Genomic DNA, 23,039 nt, shown 5'->3' with positions numbered 1-23,039 from the left:
TTATTGAACGGAACTGAAGAACCCGCCCAGACTACTCAACACGGCTCAACCTATTGCCAACAATAGGTGAGTGATGTTGGGTAGTCTGGACGGGGCTTTAGTTTCAAATTCTATATCCTATTGATTTGATAACCCCAGAGAATGTCGGTGTAGCCTGTAGCAGAAGATCTGACGAGGTAGGTTCAGGTTGACCTCTATTATAATCATTGTTATGTACTTATAGACCTACTTTCACTGATGGTGTTTTCGCATTTTTTTCAAGCGAGGAAGAGGCAAACTCTATTCTTAGGTTCAGGGTTTTTATTTGCAGGTTTACATGTACGCCTTCATCTTCAACAGAGGGCGCTCAAATGAATGTCTCTGAAAAACCACCATAATTTTCGTCTGTTTTCATCTCAGCGGTGTTAAATCCTAGTCAAACATTCTAATCACGTAAAATACCGTTCTGAACTCCCCATATCAGGCGAACTGGTTAATTTAGAGTGTACATGTAGTTTAGGTATTATATATAGCCTATAATCTACATGTAGGCGTATCACGCGTGGTCCTGAGGCCACGCAGATCCAGTTTTCGTTAAAATGCTTTCACATGTTTGCCAGTGCCAGGTCAAACATTAATCAAATAAATAATAATTAAAGATTCCATATTTTAATTAATTTTTCATTCGTTCTTGACATGGAAACTGTCCGTGGAAGTTTATCAAGTCCCAGATCTATATGTAGCTTAGCCCGAAGTGGCTACTTCAACTCCTCTCTTTATATTGGGATGGACTAGTATCGTAACCACAGGGGGAACCAGAGGTAAACCATACACCGATCGACGTCATGTCCGATAAGTCCTGTCTAAACAATGATTGCAGTCCAAATGTGGTGTCAACTTTGGCTCTAATTACCCCTCAGATCGCCCGCACACGCAAGAACCGAGATATATACCATTCGGTAGGGCACACCAGCCCCGTATTCACGACTATAGGCAGACCATTTCTACACAAGGCGGAAATTAGGCTCGTCTTTTCAGGTTTGACGCGCATGAGCCATCTAGGAACGATAACTTTTTCAAAACCCATAACTGTGGGCAAGGCAAAATGACTGCTGCCTTAGCGATGACTGTGAGGTGAATGTGGGTCTCGTGTGCCCTTACCAAGTGGAATATATGTGAGATGTTGCATGTGTGGACGAGCTGAGAGGTAAGAGCCAAAGTTGACGCCACTTTTGGACTGCAGCCATTGACTAAGAAGGACTTATCTCAGATGACGTGAACCGGTGGATGGTTTATCATTGGTTCCCAATGGTGCTACGATACTCCGCCAGCCCAATATAAGGAGATCGAGGAGTTGCCACCTGGGAATACATGTAGCTGGAAGAATGAATGGACATTGGAACGGAATTTACGACATCAGTTAGCATAATACACCAATGACATAAGCCGTCAGTAGGGGCTATGTTTATAATGTACGTAGTTTGTTTATGATACAAGCTACTGTATAAGGGGAGATAACAAATGTTCAGCGTTATATAAATTCGGAAGCTGTCAAAACGTGACCGGTCATGTGGTCTGGCTCAGTCTGAGCGAAATGATCAACCTGACAAGGTGTCTCGTTTGGCTTGTGGCGGGCTGTTTGGTGTTTTCGGTGGAAAGCTATGAACCAAACTGGAATTCTTTGGACCAAAGGCCTTTGCCGGACTGGTACGATGACGTGAAGTTTGGAATCTTCATTCACTGGGGCGTGTTCTCCGTGCCTAGCTTCGGTTACAAGGGCGCGGGACAGGCGTCGGGAGAATGGTTCTGGTGGATGTGGAAGGGGAACAAAGTGAAGCAGTACATCGACTTCATGGAGGAGAACTATCGACCAGGATTCTCCTACGCCGATTTCGCTCCCCAGTTCAGAGCGGAGTTCTTTGAACCCGACAGATGGGCAGAAATATTCCAAGCATCAGGAGCCAAGTAATTATACTACCCTACCGTACCGTACCTATAGGCTCCCGGAAGTGTAGATCGACATATTGTCATGTCACCGAAGCCTATACCTTAAAATATGCGGGTGACATTTGTTACATGTATATGTCGACTGTTCCACTGAGCTTTCTATAGCAGTTTGTTTAATAGTATCTTATACACTGCAGCAACAATAGGCTGTCTCTATCACCTTTGTCAGTAGACATATAGAGAAGTTTACGGAACAGTGGTATGGAACAGTGACATGCAGTACTACATGCATAGTAATTGTTTTAGTAAGGAATAGACTTGCAGTAGGCTGCTATATATATATATATATATATATATATATTATATATATATATATATATATATATATATGTACTCTAGTTTACAAAGCTGTTGTGTACGTAGTAATCATGTAGTACTATATAGACAAGTTTCGTGTGGTATGGAATGGAATAGACGTGCTGGACTATGTAGACAACTTTTCAGAGCTGCGGTATGGAATAGACATGCTGGACTATGTAGACAAGTTTACAGACCTGTGGTATAGAATAGACATGCTAGACTGTGTAGACAAGTTTACAGAGCTGTGGTATGGAATAGACATGCTAGACTGTGTAGACAAGTTTACAGAGCTGTGGTATGGAATAGACATGCTGGAATTTGTAGAAAAGTTTACAGAGCTGTCGTATGGAATAGACATGCTAGACTGTGTAGACAAGTTTACAGAGCTGTGGTATGGAATAGACATGCTAGACTGTGTAGACAAGTTTACAGAGCTGTGGTATAGAATAGACATGCTAGACTGTGTAGACAAGTTTACAGAGCTGTGGTATGGAATAGACATGCTAGACTGTGTAGACAAGTTTACAGAGCTGTGGTATGGAATAGACATGCTAGACTGTGTAGACAAGTTTACAGAGCTGTGGTATGGAATAGACATGCTAGACTGTGTAGACAAGTTTACAGAGCTGTCATATGGAATAGACATGCTGGAATTTGTAAACAAGTTTACAGAGCTGTGGTATGGAATAGACATGCTGGACTATAAGGTCTGGGTTATTCTTTAATTATAGGTGTACCATGTGACGGGTAAATGCAGTATTCATATAGAAGACTAGTTTAGATGCAGACTGTTACGATGGGAGTCCAGATAAAGTAGGACATCTGTCACAGACATGTGAGATCTGGCATTTAAATTCATGTAGTAAAGAGATAAAAATTTAAAAAAAATTAATAAGCAAAAAATTTCAGTAAGATTTGCAAGATACAAAGAGAAACTCATTAAGGCTGTTCGCTACATATCCACTTTTAGCAGGAGACTTTGACTTGGTCTCTAGCCCGATCAAGCCAACAGCCATCAAAATTGGCACTCATTGGCACTTCAGGAGGGGACAAAGGTATCTTCAGCTTGACTGTATTTGTAGTTGTATGTGTTTTTGTACATTCTCAGATATGTTGTGCTGACCTCCAAGCACCATGAAGGATTCACCAACTGGCCTTCCCCCGTTTCTTGGAACTGGAACTCCATGGATGTGGGACCTCGGCGGGACCTTGTGGGTGAGGAAGTGCATACTAAACACAAACTCATCTACCTTCCTTTATCGCCAGATTTCCTGTAGATTTAATTACATGTTCATACATGTACATCAAATTAGTGTAAACCCTGTTCTTTTGTTTTTGTTGTTCAGTACTTTCATCTTTGATAAGAATGTCAGCTTGTAAACATGGTAAATAATCAACTGAAAACTCGAACTAATGCCATCACTTGAAGACAGCCTGATATCTGACATCTGGTTGTATTCCCTGTCTAATATCTGGTTGTATTTCGTCTAATATCTGGTTGTATTTCCTGTCTTACATCTGGTTGTATTTCCTGTCTGATATCTGGTTCTGTTTCCTGTCTGACACCTGGTTGTATATCCTGTCAGACATCTGGTTGTGTTTCCTGTCTGATATCTGGTTGTATTCCCTGTCTAATATCTGGTTGTATTTCCTGTCTGATATCTGGTTGTATTTCCTGTCTGATATCTGGTTGTATTTCCTGTCTGACACCTGGTTGTATTTCCTGTCTGATATCTGGTTGTATTTCCTGTCTGATATCTGGTTGTATTTCCTGTCTGATATCTGGTTGTATTTCCTGTCTGATATCTGGTTGTATTTCCTGTCTGACACCTGGTTGTATTTCCTGTCTGACATCTGGTTGTATTTCCTGTCTGATATCTGGTTGTATTTCCTGTCTGACATCTGGTTGTATTTCCTGTCTGATATCTGGTTGTATTTCCTGTCTGACACCTGGTTGTATTTCCTGTCTGATATCTGGTTGTATTTCCTGTCTGATATCTGGTTGTATTTCCTGTCTGACATCTGGTTGTATTTGTTTTTACAGCTGACATAGTAACATTTCTCCTTGTAACGTTTGTAGTTTGAGTTCAAAATAGTACATGTGTGTCTGTGTGTATCGTTTGATTACCATCAGACATCTGGTTGTTTTCTCAGTGCAACATGCGGTGTGCATTTATGATTACATTTACAACTGCTATCTGCCAATATTCTCACTTTCATATGTTATAAAATGTAAATATACAAAGCTTGTGCATCAGAATAAGTGAATGTTCATGTAGTTTGTTTTGTATATGTGGGATGGTTATAACTATATGCTTGTGTAAATGTGTGGAAATGCCTCTCCCCCATGTAGAGTATGAAAAATGCTAAACAGGGCACGTTAATGCAAAATGTTGTGAATATGAAGTGTTGCATTGTTTTGAGTGTGTGGCAGATTTCATAAATATGAGCCTAATATTTGCCATGTGTAGGTACACTGTATGCTGGGCACGTTTATACATCCTATCATTTTTGTCGGAAGGATTGCCTGCGTGCATGTGTGTTACATATCATACATTGGTAAGGTGAGTCAGACATTCCCAACTGTTTCCCAGGGGTGATCCTGTAAAGAGTTATATAGGCAGAATTACTTGTATGTTGTCATGTGGATGTCTGGATGAAAAACCATCAACCTCTGGCTTCTCTGTTCAAAATATGGTCTCTGTAACATCTGGTATGGTATTATGCTAGGTTTTTTTCTTTAACACCTGGTATCAGGCTAGGTTTTCTCTGTTACGCATGGTATCATGCTAGGTTTTTTGTTTGACATCTGGTGTCAGGCTAGCTTTTCTCTGTTACACATGGTATCAGGCTAGGTTTTCCTCTTTTACATCTGGTATCATGCTAGGTTTTCTCTGTTACACCTGGTATCAGGCTAGGTTTTCTATGTTATACCTGGTATCAGGGTAGGTTTTCCTTTTTATATCTGGTATCAGGCTAGGTTTTCTGTGTTATGCCTGGTATTGGGCTAGGTTTTCTCTTTAACATCTGGTGTCAAGCTAGGTTTTGTCTTTAACATCTGGTGTTAGGCTAGGTTTTCTCTTTGACATCTGGTGTCTGGTTATGTTCTCTTTTTGACATTTGGTGTCAGGTGTAACATGTGACACAGGGTTATTTTATCTGTATGACATCTTGCACTTTTGCGTTCTATGTTTGACAGGTGAGCTTGCAGCTGCCATTCGTAACAAGACAGATATCCACTTTGGTCTCTATCATTCCCTCTTTGAGTGGTTTCACCCTCTCTACCTGCAGGATAAGGCGAATAAGTTTTCTACCCAGGAATTTGTAGCTGTGAGTAGTGTGATTGTGTCTTATATTTGCCTTCTCTTGCCAAACACACAAACGAACATGAATTCCTGTTTTAGTCAAAACCGACACTTACACATGTAAATCTGCAATGTCCATGTTAAAACTGCATGTCTTGACCTATTTTGTACTGGTGGCCTGACCTTGTCCAGACCTACTTTGTACTGGTGGCCTGACGTTGTCCAGACCTATTTTGTACTGGTGGCCTGACGTTGTCCTGACCTATTTTGTAATTGTGGCATGACCTTGTCAAGACCTATTTTGTACTGGTGACCTGACCTTGTCCTGACCTTTTTTTACTGGTGGCCTGACCTAGTTCTATTTTGTACTGGTGGCCTGACCTTGTACTGGCGGCCTGACCTTGTCCTGACCTATTTTGTATTGGTGGTCTCACCTAGTTCTGACCTATTTTGTACTGGTGGCCTGACCTTGTCCTGACCTATTTTGTACTGGCAGCCTGACCTTGTCTTGACCTACTTTGTACTGGTGGCCTGACCTTGTCCTGTTGGTATTTAGGACCGTTCAGATGGCTAAATGCATTTGATGCTCTATCAAGTAGCGGTTATTCTTAGTGGCATGTATGTACATTGTATGTAATGAAGTTTTCATGTGTTTTTAACAGAGGAAAACGATGCCAGAGTTATACGAGATAATCAATGCTTACAAGCCAGAAGTTATTTGGTCTGATGGCGATTGGGAAGCAAATTCATCATACTGGAACTCCACAGAATTCTTAGCATGGCTCTACAATGACAGGTATATCTCCCTTACTGGAATTCCACAGAATTCTTAGCATGGCTGTTCAGTGACAGGTATATCACACTTACTGGAACTTCACAGAATTCTTAACATGGCTCTACAGTGACAGGTATATCACACTTATTGAATCTCAACACAGTTTATAACATTGGTCTATAATTACAGATATACTATCTTACTGGAACTCTACAGAGTTTATAGCATGGCTCTACAGTGGCAAGTGTACCAAACTTTCTGGAACTCCATACAGTTTATAGTATGGCTGTACAATGACAGGTATACAAGCACCTACTGGAACACCACACAGTTTATAGTATGGCTGTACAATGACAGGTATACCACACTTACTGGAACCCCACACAGTTTATAGCATGGCTGTACAGTGGCAGGTATACCTTATCTACTGGAAGTCCACGTAGTTTATAGCATGGCCATACAGTGACAGGTATACGACACTTATTGAAGCAACTTATTTATTACAGGAACTCCACACAGTTTATAGCATGACTCTACAATGGCAGGTATACCACACTTACTGGAACTCCACACAGATTATAGCATGACTCTACAATGGCAGGTGTACCACACTCACTCGAACTCCAAACAGTTTATAGCATGGCTGTACAATGTCAGGTATACCACACTTACTGGAACTCCACACAGTTTATAGCATGGCTCTACAATGTCAGGTATACCACACTTACTGGAACTCCACACAGATTATAGCATGGCTCTACAATGTCAGGTATACCACACTTACTGGAACTCCACACAGATTATAGCATGGCTCTACAATGTCAGGTATACCACACTCACTGGAACTCCACACAGTTTATAGCATAGCTGTACAATGACAGGTATACCACACTTACTGGAACTCCACACAGATTATACCATGACTCTACAATGGCAGGTGTACCACACTCACTGGAACTCCACACAGTTTATAGCATGACTGTACAATGGCAGGTATACCACACTTACTGGAACTCCACACAGTTTATAGCATGACTCTACAATGGCAGATGTACCACACTCACTGGAACTCCACACAGTTTATAGCATGGCTCTACAATGTCACGTATACCACACTTACTGGAACTCCACACAGATTATAGCATGACTCTACAGTGACAGGTATACCACACTCACTGGAACTCCACACAGTTTATAGCATGGCTGTACAATGACAGGTTTACCACACTTACTGGAACTCCACACAGTTTATAGTATGGCTGTACAATGGCAGGTATACCACACTTACTGGAACTCCACACAGTTTATAGCATGACTACAATGGCAGGTATACCTCATCTACTAGAAGTCCACGTAGTTTATAGCATGGCCATGCAGTGACAGGTATACAACACTTATTGAAACTGGACACAGTTTATAGCATGGCCGTACAATGGCAGGTGTACCACACTTACAGGAACTCCACACAGTTTATAGCATGGCTCTACAATGACAGGTATACCACACTTACTGGAACTCCACACAGTTTATAGCATGGCTCTACCATGACAGGTATACCATTCTTACTGGAACTCCACACAGTTTATAGCATGGCTGTACAATGACAGGTATACCACACTCACTGGAACTCCACACAGTTTATAGCATGACTGTACAATGGCAGGTGTACCACACTCACTGGCACTCCACATAGTTGCATGGCTGTACAATGTCAGGTATACCACACTTACTGGAACTCCACACAGTTTATAGCATGACTGTACAATGACAGGTATACCACACTTACTGGAACTCCACCCAGTGTATAGCATGACTCTACAATGGCAGGTATACCATACTTACTGGAACTCCACACAGTTTATAGTATGACTCTACAATGGCAGGTATACCACACTTACTGGAACTCCACACAGTTTATAGCATGACTGTACAATGGCAGGTGTACCACACTCACTGGAACTCCACATAGTTGCATGGCTCTACAATGTCAGGTATACCACACTTACTGGAACTCCACACAGTTTATAGCATGACTGTACAATGGCAGGTATACCACACTTACTGGAACTCCACCCAGTGTATAGCATGACTCTACAATGGCAGGTATACCAGACTTACAGGAACTCCACCAAGTGTATAGCATGACTCTACAATGGCAGGTATACCACACTTACTGGAACTCCACACAGTTTATAGTATGACTCTACAATGGCAGGTATACCACACTTACTGGAACTCCACACAGTTTATAGTATGACTCTACAATGGCAGGTATACCACGCTTACTGAAACTGTACAGAGTTTATAGCATAGCTGTACAGTGGCAGGTATATCACATTTACTGGAACTCCACAGTTTACGGCATGAGGCTTGTACCAGACTTCTTGGAACTACGTAGGTTAAAGAACGCCCCTACAATGACAGCTGGGATACTGCACTTTGCTGGAATATTCTTGGGCATAGAATATAGGAATGAGTACTATCCATTATCAAGAGTTTAGGGAAGAAAAGAAGTAATACCCACAAGTACTGCCCACTTGGAACTTTTTGTATATTAACTGATGATATGACAAACCTTTAATAAGTTGCTCAGTTTTAGATTTTCAGTGTGTTTGGTAGAGCTTTTAATTGGTGCTTTGTGTTTACAGTCCTGTGAAGGATGTCGTTGTGACCAATGACAGGTGGGGTAGTGATGCGACGTGTCATCATGGAGGCTACCTCACCTGTGCAGATCGTTATAATCCAGGTAAGCACGTCTATATTCATATCAATGAAAATTCAGAGAAAGTCATTTTGATGAATTTTTTTACAGCTATTGGAAACTGCGTTCATTTTGGGGGTTGTATACACAGTCTCACCCTCATTGAAGACCACTTATATTCCACCCACAAAGCGTCTAAGTCTATACATTGCAGTACACCTGGGAATGTACATGTCGGCTTGCCTCAGGTTGGTGATTTAACTGGGCACCCTGATTTCCTGAACAGATAATAGTGACTGCTCTCATATACATATACATGTGTAAGTGAAATATTCTTGAGTATAGCTATAAAAACAATCATATAGGTATGTCATGAATACATATTCATGTTACTGGATTATTTACAGGTAAATTAGCCTCACTTTGTGTTCAGCACTGAGATGTTAGAGCAAGGAAAGAGGACTGGTTGGCCTGATGTCAGTGTAATGTGAATGGGTGAGGTGTCATGTCTGGTGTCTTCCACATCATGCTTCAGTGGTGGCAGCATTTTGTCAGCATGGACCTGCCACAAGAGGACACAATATATGTACACACATCATATGACTCCTCCTCGTCATATGACTGGAAAATTATTATATCTAAGTACGACATAAAACCCAAAGCACATACATGCACCTAACTTCTTGTGTAGTAATTTGTAGTGCTCCTGAAGTTCTTGAGTTTTTATTTTTCCTGCCAGGAACTCTGCAGAAGAGGAAGTGGGAGAATGCCATGACTATTGACAAAGACTCATGGGGATATCGGCGTAATGCTGATCTCAGTGAATACCTGACCATGGAAGAAGTGATTAGTACTCTTGTTATCACAGTCAGGTAAGCAGCCCTTGTTATCACAGTCATTGAGCACGACGTTAAGCCCCAATCACTCACTCACTCACTCATTGTCAGGTAGGCCTCCCAGTTATCACAGTCAGGTAAGCACCCCTTGTTGTCACAGTCAGGTAGGAATCCCAATTATCACAGTCAGGTAAGCACCCTCTGTTGTCACCGTCAGGTAGGAATCCCAATTATCACAGTCAGGTAAGCACCCCTTGTTGTCACAGTCAGGTAGGCATCCCAGTTATCACAGTCAGGTAAGCAGCCCTTGTTGTCACAGTCAGGTAGGAATCCCAATTATCACAGTCAGGTAAGCACCCCCTGTTGTCACCGTCAGGTAGGAATCCCAATTAACACAGTCAGGTAAACACCCCTTGTTGTCACAGTTAGGTAGGCATCCCAGTTATCACAGTCAGGTAAGCATCCCAGTTATCACAGTCAGGTAAGCATCCCTTGTTATTACAATCATTACAATCATGCAGGTACACGTACTGTAGTATCTTGGTCAAAATCCTTTCCATTTACCAGAGTGAGCTTTTCAACTGATTTCCAGTGGGCCTATGATGGGATTAACATTACAGAAAAGGTGTACACGGATGAGAATTTTCAGCAGAAATTGAAATGCTTTACAAGGAAGTGAATAATTGTAGGAGTGAATGTACACTCATCATACAGTTGATTACTGAATTAGGTAGGTACAGTTGCCATTACCCTGCTCATTGCAATCAGGTAGGCTTAGCCTAGAGTGTATATACCACGTACACTTGTAAATTCACATCATTAACACACGAACCCATTAATTAATTTGTAGCCACAGGTAAAATTACTGAATTTTTAATCAACTAAAATGCTTTCTCAGTTATCACAAATGTTCTTACAAAAGTGTAGTGGAGGTACATGTATGTAGACATTCTGAAGGCTTTGAAAGCTACAGGGGCCTCCGTGGCTCAGTCTGTTAGCGCACTAGCGCAGTACAATGATCCTGGAGTCTCTCACCAAATGCGGTCGCTGTGAGTTCAAGTCCAGCTCATGCTGGCTTCCTCTCCGGCCGTACATGGGAAAGTCTGTCAGCAAATTGCGGATGGTCGTGGGTTTCCCCCGGTGGGTTTCCACCCACCATAATGCTGGCCGCCGTCGTATGAGTGAAATATTCTTGAGTACGGCGTAAAACACCAATCAAATAAATAAATGAATTGAAAGCTACATGTAGATGCTCATGTTGACAGCACTGGGGGAAATATGTTGATGAACGTGGGACCCACAGCTGCGGGGAGAATTAACCCTATCTTTGAAGAGAGACTTCGCCAGACTGGCCAGTGGCTAGGGGTGAACGGGGAGGCCATATACAAGACAAAACCCTGGGCATTCCAGAATGACACAGTCACACCTGGGGTCTGGTAAGTTCTAAATCCTCTTGTTGTACAGGCCTCGACATCAGGATGAATGAGCGGTTTGGAAAATCGCTCTCCTGACCCAAAATCCAGGAGATCAAAATTCTGATCACCCCTAGAGAGGTCACGGGCATTGAACATTCCCCTCAATTGCTCACCTGGTAGCTTACATAGTTCACCCAATACTGCATTGTGTGCTCTTGTTGACAACTCTTCTCTGTTCCGAGGGGACATCACCCTCTAGAAAGGTGTGTGGGAACCTCAAATCCACGGATTAGCTTTACATTCTGATTGTAGAAATTGTCTTGTAACGGTGGTTGTATTTCATGGTACATATATCCACGCTGCCGGGTAAAGATAATGGACCCTAAGGTACAAGGTGTATGTTTTCTTTATTTTAAGAATCAGGTTTGATCGTGTTTGAAAAAAAATCATGCAGAGAATTGTAATATATATGTATTGATTTTAATAATATAATTGTTTGATTGATTTTATTGTGGTAATAGTGTCAGTTAAAATATTAATCATTAAATTAAAGTCGATATTCTGGCTCCATGAACTCCTCAGACGTGTGAACAATTATTTGGGATTATGAGCCGAAACAGCCGAAATTTCATCGGTCATGCAATTTTGGCTGATCCAATCACAGGTCACGGTAAATATAAGTAGCCTACGCTGACCAATGCAAGCAGCCATTTTCATTTTACTGGACCGGCCCGGATAGCACAGTTGGTAGAGCGTTCGCTTCGGGATCGGTAGATCCAGGATCAATCCTAGATCAAGTCACACCTAAGACTTTAAAAGAGGAAGTTGTAACTTCCTCGCTTGGCGTTCAGCATGAAGGGGATAGTGCAACGACTGGTTGACCCGTATCAGTATAATGGCTCGGGCGGGGCAGCTTACTTGCCTTCGGTAAGTCGTCTCAGTGAAGCAGCACTAAATAAAAGAGCGGTGGAAATCCGTCCTGCAACAAGGAGGCACATTACACGTACATGCACCCTAATGATTCCTTCGTCGTCATATGACTGAAAAATTGTTGAGTACGACGTTAAACCCCAAGCACTCACTCACTCACTCATTTTACTGACATCGTTGATCAGTTCTTTTTCTATTTAAACCAGCAAGAAGTTTGTTTGGATTTTCCTGTAAATAAAATAAATTTAGCTGTTTGCGACCTACAGAAAGCACATTGTACTTGCCAACATGTGAAATTATTATTCCCCTGGAGTTTACATGTTGATTGAAAAATTCGTTCCCCTGAATTTACGTGTTGAAGATCGACAGGCGATTGGTGGGTTCGATCGCCTCTTATGTCGAGACCTGTTGTGCTGTCCAGGATTTTGTCTTGTTGTTAGTTCTATCCCACAATTGAACTACATGTAGCAAATATTCATGAACAAAAATGTTTTATAAAAAGTCTGTGGTACTTATAATCGTAGAAGAGGCAAATGATCATTCACACGCACCTTAACTGGTTCATGGTAGCTATATGTGTGGTACACCAGTTCATAGTCCCCATGTGTGTAAGTCACCAGTTCATGGTCCCCGTGTGTGTAGGTTGCCAGTTCAGTCCCCATGTGTGTAGTTGGCCAGTTCACAGTCCCCAAGTGTGTAGTTTACCAGTTCACAATCCCCATGTGTGTAAGTCACCAGTTCATAGCCCCATGTGTGTAAGTCACCATTTCATAGTGCCCGTGTATGTAGGTTGTCAGTTCACAGTCCCCATGTGTGTAGTTCACAGTTCCCATGTGTCTAGGTCACTAGTTCAGTCCCCATTTGTGTAGGTCACTGGTTCAAATTCCCCATGTGTATAGGTCATTAATTCAAAGTCCTCATATGTATAGTTCACTAGTTTACAGTCCGAATGTGTGTAGGTCAACATTTCACAGTTCCCATGTGTGTTGGTCACTAGTTCACATTCCCCAGGTGTGTAGGTCACTAGTTCACAGTCCCCATGTGTGTAGGTCAACAGTTCACAGTCCCCATGTGTGTAGGTCAACAGTTCACAGTCCCAGTGTGCGTAGTTCACAGTCCCCATGTGTGTAGGTCACCAGTTCACGATCCCCATGCATGTAGGTCACTAGTTCAGAGTCCCCATGTATGTAGGTCACTAGTTCAGATCCCATGTGTGTAGTTCACCAGTTCATAGTCCTCTTGTAGTTTAACAGTTCACAGTTCCATTTGTGTAGTTCAACAGTCACGGTCCCCATGTGTGTAGGTCACTAGTTCACAGTCCCCATGTGTGTAGGTCAACAGTTCACAGTCCCCACTAGTGTAGGTCACTAGTTTACAGTCTCCACGTGTGAACTTCACCGGCTCACAGTCCCCACATGTGTAGGTCATTAGTTCACAGTCCCCATGTGTGTAGGTCACTAGTTCAGATCACCAGTTTACAGTCCTCGTGTAGTTCAACAGTTCACAGTTCCCATATATGTAGGTCAACAGTTCACAGTTCCCATATGTGTAGCTCATCAGTTCACAGCCCCCATGAGTGTACTTCACAGTAGCCCAGAATGTGTGTAGTTGACAGTCCCCATTTGTGTTCGCAACAGGTACACGTCAGGTAAAGGTGACAACACAGCTGTGTATGCCACTGTCCTCTCCTGGCCTAAGGGAGGTAGTCTCTACCTGGATGCCCCAAACAGCACCTCCTCTACCACCGTCTCCCTGCTGGGCTACACTGGTACATTCTCCTGGACCGCAGCAAACCCCCGTGGTATTCACATCACTATACCAGCAATTTCCATAGACCAGATGCCATGTCAGTGGGCATGGGTCTTCAAACTTGAGGGACTGAAGCAGGATGAGGGCCGTAAATGTGAAAATGGAATTTTTTGAGGTCTTTTTGTTTGAGCAGCATATCCAGGATATGTTAAAAGTGTTGAAAAGAGAAGTAGTTCAAGTAGTAAATTTCCATTTCACCTGTCCCCTAGTTCAGGTGGATAACTGGCTGGCTGACGGTATGGGCTGAAGATGAAAATGCAATGGAAGAACTTTTTATCTGCATGTACTAAAACTGGTCTGGACTGAAAGATACTTATATGTACTCTTACAACTTACAACTATTTGGTAACTTAGATAGTGAAATTAACAAAGGTGTACAAACTTTTTATAGCCATGTTCCAGTGAAAAAAGAAAGCAATGAAAAGCTTAAAATGAAGTTCTGTGCTCAAATTCTGTACTACATGTGTAGGTAGTGTTATGATGTTTGCAGGGTATTGTTCTGAATTCAGTCATCATGAATCATCTCTCCGTGTACAATCACACCATGTTACTGTAGATAGATTTATGGAGATGTATTATTTACGGAACTGATGAGTATAATAAATGATTTTATATCATAAATCGTGTATTGACTGGCTACGGTGTAATTTCCTACATGTAAATTTTTACCACAATTCTGTGTAATGCGCAGTATGGCCATGCTGATCAGTGACAATTTTTTATTTTTGTAAACATGATTGTTTGTCACACAAAGAATATTTACATCTATTTACATGTATTTTGAAATATAGTAATGAAATAATACCTGAATTTTAATTGTGCCTTTTGGCCAGTTTGGGTGATCTGGTTTTGTGATAAGATACAAGGCAACAATGTACACTTTGTATCAAGACTGTCCTGCATAATCAAAGGTCAGATAGCCGTACTGTTTTATCTCTGGTATAACGTGACATGGTGGACTCTTGTGACAGTGTCACAAAACTCAACCGCAGATATTGTTCTGTGACAAGGCTGTCAGATGTACTCGTTGTCTCACAACTGGTTTAAGGGGATAAAACTATAAATACTCTGTATGAATTTGTTAATTTTTGGTTGAATAAATTGATTACTCCTCAAAAATGTTAATGTATTGTTATTTATTAATGTGTTGTTTACATATCGTATTCGAGTTGTGTATTGCTAGCTGCTACCATAGACATTGGTTATATTCACCACACTTGCATATGGCTGGCTGACTGACTGACTATGGATAACTTTTATCCATTCCAAAGACAACAAACTGTAGGAATAAATTTTTAATGATTTATTTGGCATAAAGGGTTGTTCCACAAACACGCGTCATCCAGCTGATGGTTATAGCTGGAGTGTATATACAGCACATTTAATGTACAGCAAATACAACAGGGTGCTATATCGTTGTACAGACTATATCGGGACAGACAAGTGTTCTGGTGGAGGACGGGGCTCTGCTGAGCTGACAGTTTTCCGAAGAAGACGGAGCGCTGATAAAGCAGATGTAAAGCAGATGTAAAGGGGGCTCTCAGATCGCGACAAAGACAAGTTCACGGTGGTGCAGGCTAACTGACAAACAAGTGGTCTAAATATATATGCTTTGATTTGAAGTGATAGAATGGAAGCATTATTTTCACAATTGGAATAATTAAATAAAGAGAATTTGGATACTTACTTATAAGGTATCAATATAAGGTATAAAGAATAAGCGTATATGTAGAAAGTAGTGCTGTATATTAAGTACGGTCCCATTAAATAACCTTTCTTTACTTCTTTCATTAACTGTGAGGCTGACTCTTGATCTTGCCTGGTAGATTGCAAGTTCTTACGCTCAGAAGACTTCGTGGGTGCATGTGTTATTGACGCCAGTGTCAAAGCCACATCTTATTTGGGTTATGAGATACTTTACTAATTCTCGATCGGGATAGTCAGTAAGATCTCCCTCTAAACGCGCTACGTTTGTTGGTGTTGTAGCTATCATGGAAACTCATTATCACCTTCTTCTTGAGTTTGACTTAAAGTTCTCTGTAGTTTTGCCTGTTGCATTGTGCTTCATTGTAGGACACTTTACCTAACATGGGCTAACTCACAGCCTGGCCTAGTGCAACCCCTTTCGTTTAAATCATTGCAAATTTTTACCGCCTGGAACCATATTCTTCCCTGTGGTGCTTATCGCCGATAAAAATGGGTTGCGTTGGACATCTGTTTACACATATCGCATGCATTTACTTTCAAACCATCAAATAATGTTGTGAACAACTTGTTGTCTCTAGCTGACCATTCAACCTTAATATTACAACAACCTAGCAGCGAGGCAACTTTAGCTAAAAATGCCATATGATACTCGTAAAAAAGTAGTACCGCCAAACTTCGTGGCCATTTCGATAACATCACGTGAATACAAATCTTGTTCGTTCACTCTGAATGGATAAGCCTCAGACATAGTACTTTTGTAGACTGTGAACGCCTGAATAAATTTTCCTTATGACAAGTCACGTTGTAGTCTAGCGTCAGTTTTCATCTGAAAAGACTCACCGTTGCTAGTTACAATTACGCGACATTGGCCAAGTTCGGACACAAGAAGTGAGGCCAGGTGAATGTCTTCGCCTTGTACAGAGTTCTTTCCTGTGTACGAAGGAGCACCATGGTAGTCCATGAGCTTACCAGTTGTCTGGCTGGATTGGAAATGATTGAAGCCAATTGTACTGTCCTATGGATGGAACGCCACGGAGTCATCGGTTCAGGGCACTAAATACTTGCATATGCCAATTCTACGTTATGCACTCTCTCTGTCGCTCCCACTCCAGCAAACAGTGGCATGAAAACATATGTACCATTCACAGGGGCCCTGTACGCATTTGCACCGGCGCTCTGGTAAATAGAGCTCCACAACTCTCGTAACTCCGCAACATGAACCTCTCTCTTTTGATGTGCTCAAAACCACTCTCACTGGTGCGTGGGGTTATCCGAGCCAGGGGTGCTCTATGGCGCCGTGGTACTCGGGAATGACTCAGGATCACGCCGCAATCAGGATTCGCTGCATCCAAACTTTCGGTGCATGCACTGTTGTTGGACTCCGCTGCCCTCATTTCGACGACGGGCGTGTGCTGGGCGGGCGTCTGCTGGGCGGGCGAGCAAGTCGAGCCTCCTCGCTTTGCTTTAAATGAAGCCACCAACTGGGTTTTGTTAAATCCCGAGTGTGGGATGTTGAAACCCAGTTGTCGAAGTTTCTCCCTCTACTGTTTCAGAGTCTGCTTGGAATAAAGCTTCAGCACAATTAACCAGTTGGAAGTTCACTTCTAACTGAATCAACCTGGTGGCCAACAAATAGAATTATATCAGCAGGCTGTTCATTGGTAGGATTTGGCGGCAAACCGTTGGCACGCACCGTGACGAGTACAGTGCCCGTGAAGATGCTCTGCACTTTGGATTGTACAAACTGCACTCAATCAACCAATTGAGTTTCTATCACTATACCTTGGTTCACAATCTGGTAAATGGATGAAATGTAACTATTCATAAATTCAATACATATTTGTTTTCAGTGTGGTGAATGTATAAAATGTAACTACCGGAATTGATAACTTTACCATATCTTGCTTCACAGTTTGGCATATGACTTAAATGTAACTTTTGATAACTTCCAACATATCTTGGTTCTCAATCTGGTATCTGGCTGAAATGTAACAATAGATCACATCACCATACCTCAGCTCACAGTCCGTTATATGACTGAAATGTAACAATAGATCACATCACCATACCTCATCTCACAGTCTGGTATCTGGCTGAAATGTAACAATAGATCACATCACCATAACTCATCTCACAGTCTGTTATATGACTGAAATGTAACAATAGATCACATCACCATACCTCATCTCACAGTCTGTTATATGACTGAAATGTAACAATAGATCATATCACCCTACCTCATCTCACAGTCTGTTATATGACTGAAATGTAACAATAGATCACATCACCATAACTCATTTCACAGTCTGGTATATGACTGAAATGTAACAATAGATCACATCACCATACCTCATCTCACAGTCTGGTATATGACTGAAATGTTACAATAGATCACATCACCATACCTCATCTCACAGTCTGTTATATGACTGAAATGTAACAATAGATCACATCACCATAACTCATTTCACAGTCTGGTATATGGCTGAAATGTAACAATAGATCACATCACCATAAATCATCTCACAGTCTGGTATATGGCTGAAATGTAACAATAGATCACATCACCATACCTCATCTCACAGTCTGGTATATGGCTGAAATGTAACAATAGATCACATCACCATAAATCATCTCACAGTCTGTTATATGGCTGAAATGTAACAATAGATCACATCACCATACCTCATCTCACAGTCTGTTATATGACTGAAATGTAACAATAGATCACATCACCATAAATCATCTCACAGTCTGTTATATGACTGAAATGTAACAATAGATCACATCACCATATCTCATCTCACAATCTGATACATGACTGAAATGTAACAATAGATCACATCACCATAAATCATCTCACAGTCTGTTATATGGCTGAAATGTAACAATAGATCACATCACCATAAATCATCTCACAGTCTGTTATATGGCTGAAATGTAACAATAAATCACATCACCATAACTCATTTCACAGTCTGGTATGTGGCTGAAATGTAACAATAGATCACATCACCATAACTCATCTCACAGTCTGGTATATGGCTGAAATGTAAGTATTGATGAGTTTCACCTACCTTGAGAATAACCAGGTTGACAACCTGGTAACAGGCTACAGAGGGCTTTGATCTCTGTGTTTTTGGTGTGAAAAACGGCCAGAGTTGTTTTTTGCAAAACAATTATACAGATGGTATCCTTACCGTAGAGGCGATGTGGGAACGCATGTTTAAGCCCATAATATTTTTGTAGTAAAGCTAGGTATTTATGGTCAATTTACTAACGCATGTTGTCAAGTGGTATGCAATGGTATGAGATCAGTTCCGGAAGGGACCTATAGCACTGTAATATATTCTACGGGCGCGAAATGGATCAGGAAACAGAAGGGAGCAGTTGGATAGAAAAACACAAAGAAACTTGTGATAAGTGTACCGGTACTACAGTTACCTAGTTAACGTTTATCTGCTTTAGATTTAGGCCTAGTCGCCTTCGTCCGAACCGAAGTCTACATTCCTGATATTGTTGTAGATACGGTTGGCGTCGGTGATAAGATGGACAACACTTTATCGGAGCTTGGGCCATTTAGCCTGTATAGACCTATCAGCATTGATCCATCAGTCATATCGGATGTATACGGCTTGATCACGGATACGGGTTATCTCGGCAACAATTGAAATAAAAGCTGTTTTATAACCACAGCTATGTAGAGCAATTTCTGGCACATGAACACAATTGTCTGTACAAATCACGGGTTATATAGAACATGCCACCAACATACCAAGCCTCCAGTACACTCGACTCAGGTGATGCTCACTATTCAATTGTATAGAATCACTGAGAAGGAACTCGATTTATCCACATGGGGGGTTTTCTTCGTGTCAAAGCTCGGCACTGACCAGCCTCTTGAGATCTACAGGATACGTAGTTATTAAGTTTAGCAGTAGAACCGCAGGTGCCGATTGTTCAAATTAAGCCCAGACATTATACAAAACTACTGGTACTTAAATCCAGACTAAAGTTAATTCCGGGATTGACTGCTAATACACTTTTGAACAACTGGGCCCATGTCATTCGGGATAACTAAGCGAGACAACAGTATCGCAAAAGAACAACTAATGAAAAGAAACGTCCGCCAATTTACACGGAGGCAAGCTAAAACAGATACATCATAAATACCTAGTAATGTTTGAGTTAAGGTGACTTTTGATCAGAAATTAACTTTGTCGTGTTGGGCTTCAAAACCACGTTCGTTGTCTTCTATTTAAAGGTGTTAAAGCTGACATGAAACATTTGTCATACAATATGTGATTATTTTCGTTTTGAGGTTAAAGTAACTTCTTTTATATAGTGAAAAGCATCAAATGAACAAGTGGATTAGCACTTTCTTCCGGACACACATGCAGGTGAAACATTTTCTAGACATTCTTGACTTGCCTATATGTATTAGACCCCACCATAAACATCATCAGGTAATACAACGCAACTAACAAATACACAATTCTTCCAACACTTACTGAGAAGTATGGTACGGGGTTCGCTAGCTCAAACGTCTAGAGCGTAGTGAAAATCCAGCTTGCGCTTGTCTAGTGTACATCAGCCCAAGTCATGATGGCAGTATTAGGTGAGGATGACACCCGTCCACTATACAGACCAAGGCATGACGGCAGTATTAGCTGAGGATGACACCCGTCTACCATACAGACCAAGTCATGACAAATGTATTAGCTGAGGATGACACCCGTCTACTATACAGACCAAGTCATGACGACAGTATTAGCTGAAGATGACACCTGTCTACCATACAGACCAAGGCGTGACGGCAGTATTAGCTGAGGATGGCACCTGCCTACTATACAGACCAAGTCATGACGACAGTATTAGATGAGGATGACACCCGTCTACCATACAGACCAAGTCATGACGACAATATTAGCTGAGGATGACACCCGTCTACTATACAGACCTGAGGATGACACCCGTCTACTATACAGACCAAGTCATGACGGCAGTATTAGCTGAGGATGACACCCGTCCACTATACAGGCCAAGTCATGACGGCAGTATTAGCTGAGGATGACACCTGTCTACCATGCAGACCAAGGCGTGACGGCAGTATTAGCTGAGGATGACACCTGCCTACTATACAGACGAAGTCATGACGACAGTATTAGATGAGGATGACACCCGTCTACCATACAGACCAAGTCATGACGACAGTATTAGCTGAGGATGACACCCGTCTACTATACAGACCAAGTCATGACGGCAGTATTAGCTGAGGATGACACTGTCTTCTATACAGACCAAGTCGTGATGGCAGTATTAGGTGAGGATGACACCCGTCCACTATACAGACCAAGGGATGACGGCAGTATTAGGTGAGGATGACACCCGTCTACCATACAGACCAAGTCATGACGGCAGTATTAGCTGAGGATGACACCTGTCTACTATACAGACCAAGTCATGACGACAGTATTAGATGAGGATGACACGTCTACTATACAGACCAAGTCATGGCGGCAGTATTAGCTGAGGATAACAACCGTCTACTTTACAGACCAAGTCATGACGGCAGTATTAGCTAAGGATAACACAAGTCTACTATACAGACCAAGGTATCACGGCAGTATTAGCTGAGGATGACACCCGTCTACCATACAGACCAAGGTATCACGGCAGTATTAGCTGAGGATGACACCCGTCTACTGTAAATACCAATTCATGACGGCAGTATTAGCTGAGGATAACACTGTGTACTATACAGACCAAGGCATGACAGATGTATTAGCTGAAGATGACACATGTCTACTATACAGACCAAGGCATGACGGCAGTATTACCTGAGTATGACACCCGTCTACCATACAGATCAAGTCATGACAAATGTATTAGCTGAGGATGACACCTGTCTACCATACAGACCAAGGCATGGCGGCAGCATTAGCTGAGGATGAAACCTGTCTACTATACAGACCAAGTCATGACGACAGTATTAGCTGAGGATAACACCCGTCTACTGTAACAGACCAAGGTATCACGGCAGTATTAGCTGAGGATTACACCCGTCTACTATACAGACCAAGGTATCACGGCAGTATTAGCTGAGGATGACACCCGTCTTACTATACAGACCAAGGTATCACGGCAGTATTAGCTGAGGATGACACCCGTCTACTATACAGACCAAGGTATCACGGCAGTATTAGCTGAAGATGACACCCGTCTACTGTAAATACCAATTCATGACGGCAGTATTAGCTGAGGATAACACTGTCTACTATACAGACCAAGACATGATAGATGTATTAGCTGAAGATGACACATGTCTACTATACAGACCAAGGCATGACGGCAGTATTACCTGAGTATGACACCCGTCTACCATACAGATCAAGTCATGACAAATGTATTAGCTGAGGATGACACCTGTCTACTATACAGACCAAGGCATGACAGATGTATTAGTTGAGGGTGACACGTCTACTACACAGACCAAGTCATGACGGCAGTATTAGCTGAGGATAACAACCGTCTACTATACAGACCAAGTCATGACAGCAGTATTAGCTAAGGATAACACAAGTCTACTATACAGACCAAGGTATCACGGCAGTATTAGCTGAGGATGACACCCGTCTACTGTAAATACCAATTCATGACGGCAGTATTAGCTGAGGATAACACCTGTCTACTATACAGACCAAGACATGACGGCAGTATTAGCTGAGGATGACACCGGTCTACTGTAAATACGAATTCATGACGGCAGTATTAGCTGAGGATAACACTGTCTACTATACAGACCAAGGCATGACAGATGTATTAGCTGAAGATGACACATGTCTACTATACAGACCAAGGCATGATGGCAGTATTACCTGAGTATAACACCCGTCTACCATACAGATCAAGTCGTGACAAATGTATTAGCTGAGGATGACACATGTCTACTATACAGACCAAGGCATGACGGCAGTATTAGCTGAGGATGACACCCGTCCTACTATACAGACCAAGTCATGACGGCAGTATTACCTGAGGATGACACCTGTCCACTATACAGACCAAGTCATGGCGGCAGTATTAGCTGAGGATGACACCCGTCTACTATACAGACCAAGGTATCACGGCAGTATTAGCTGAGGATGACACCCGTCTACTATACGGACCAAGACATGACGGCAGTATTACCTGAGGATGACACCTGTTCACTATACCGACCAAGTCATGGCGGCAGTATTAGCTGAGGATGACACCCGTCTACTATACAGATCA

At 42.0% G+C, this 23,039-nt stretch overlaps 1 protein-coding gene across 1 annotated transcript; it reads left to right on the top strand.

Moving 5' to 3' along the window:
- Positions 1-1,546: 1,546 nt before the first annotated feature.
- LOC135461754 (alpha-L-fucosidase-like) lies at positions 1,547-15,167 on the top strand. The gene is made up of 8 exons (XM_064738977.1): positions 1,547-1,944; positions 3,395-3,501; positions 5,486-5,616; positions 6,254-6,387; positions 9,015-9,112; positions 9,807-9,939; positions 11,169-11,339; positions 13,886-15,167. Exons 1-8 carry the CDS (start codon positions 1,574-1,576, stop codon positions 14,169-14,171), a joined length of 1,431 nt encoding a protein of 476 aa, XP_064595047.1. The 5' UTR covers positions 1,547-1,573; the 3' UTR covers positions 14,172-15,167.
- The last annotated feature ends 7,872 nt before the right edge of the window (positions 15,168-23,039 follow it).

Source organism: Liolophura sinensis, chromosome 1 (assembly GCF_032854445.1).
Source record: "Liolophura sinensis isolate JHLJ2023 chromosome 1, CUHK_Ljap_v2, whole genome shotgun sequence".
Lineage (NCBI taxonomy): Eukaryota > Metazoa > Mollusca > Polyplacophora > Chitonida > Chitonidae > Liolophura > Liolophura sinensis.
This window is presented reverse-complemented; position numbering and strand designations above follow the sequence as displayed.

Coding starts and splice junctions, on each gene's coding strand:
- LOC135461754 (XM_064738977.1), top strand. CDS start 1,574: ATGATCAACCTGACAAGGTGTCTCGTTTGGCTTGTGGCGGGCTGTTTG. Junction 5,617..6,253: donor CTACCCAGGAATTTGTAGCT/GTGAGTAGTGTG, acceptor TGTTTTTAACAG/AGGAAAACGATGCCAGAGTT. Junction 9,940..11,168: donor ACTCTTGTTATCACAGTCAG/GTAAGCAGCCCT, acceptor TCATGTTGACAG/CACTGGGGGAAATATGTTGA.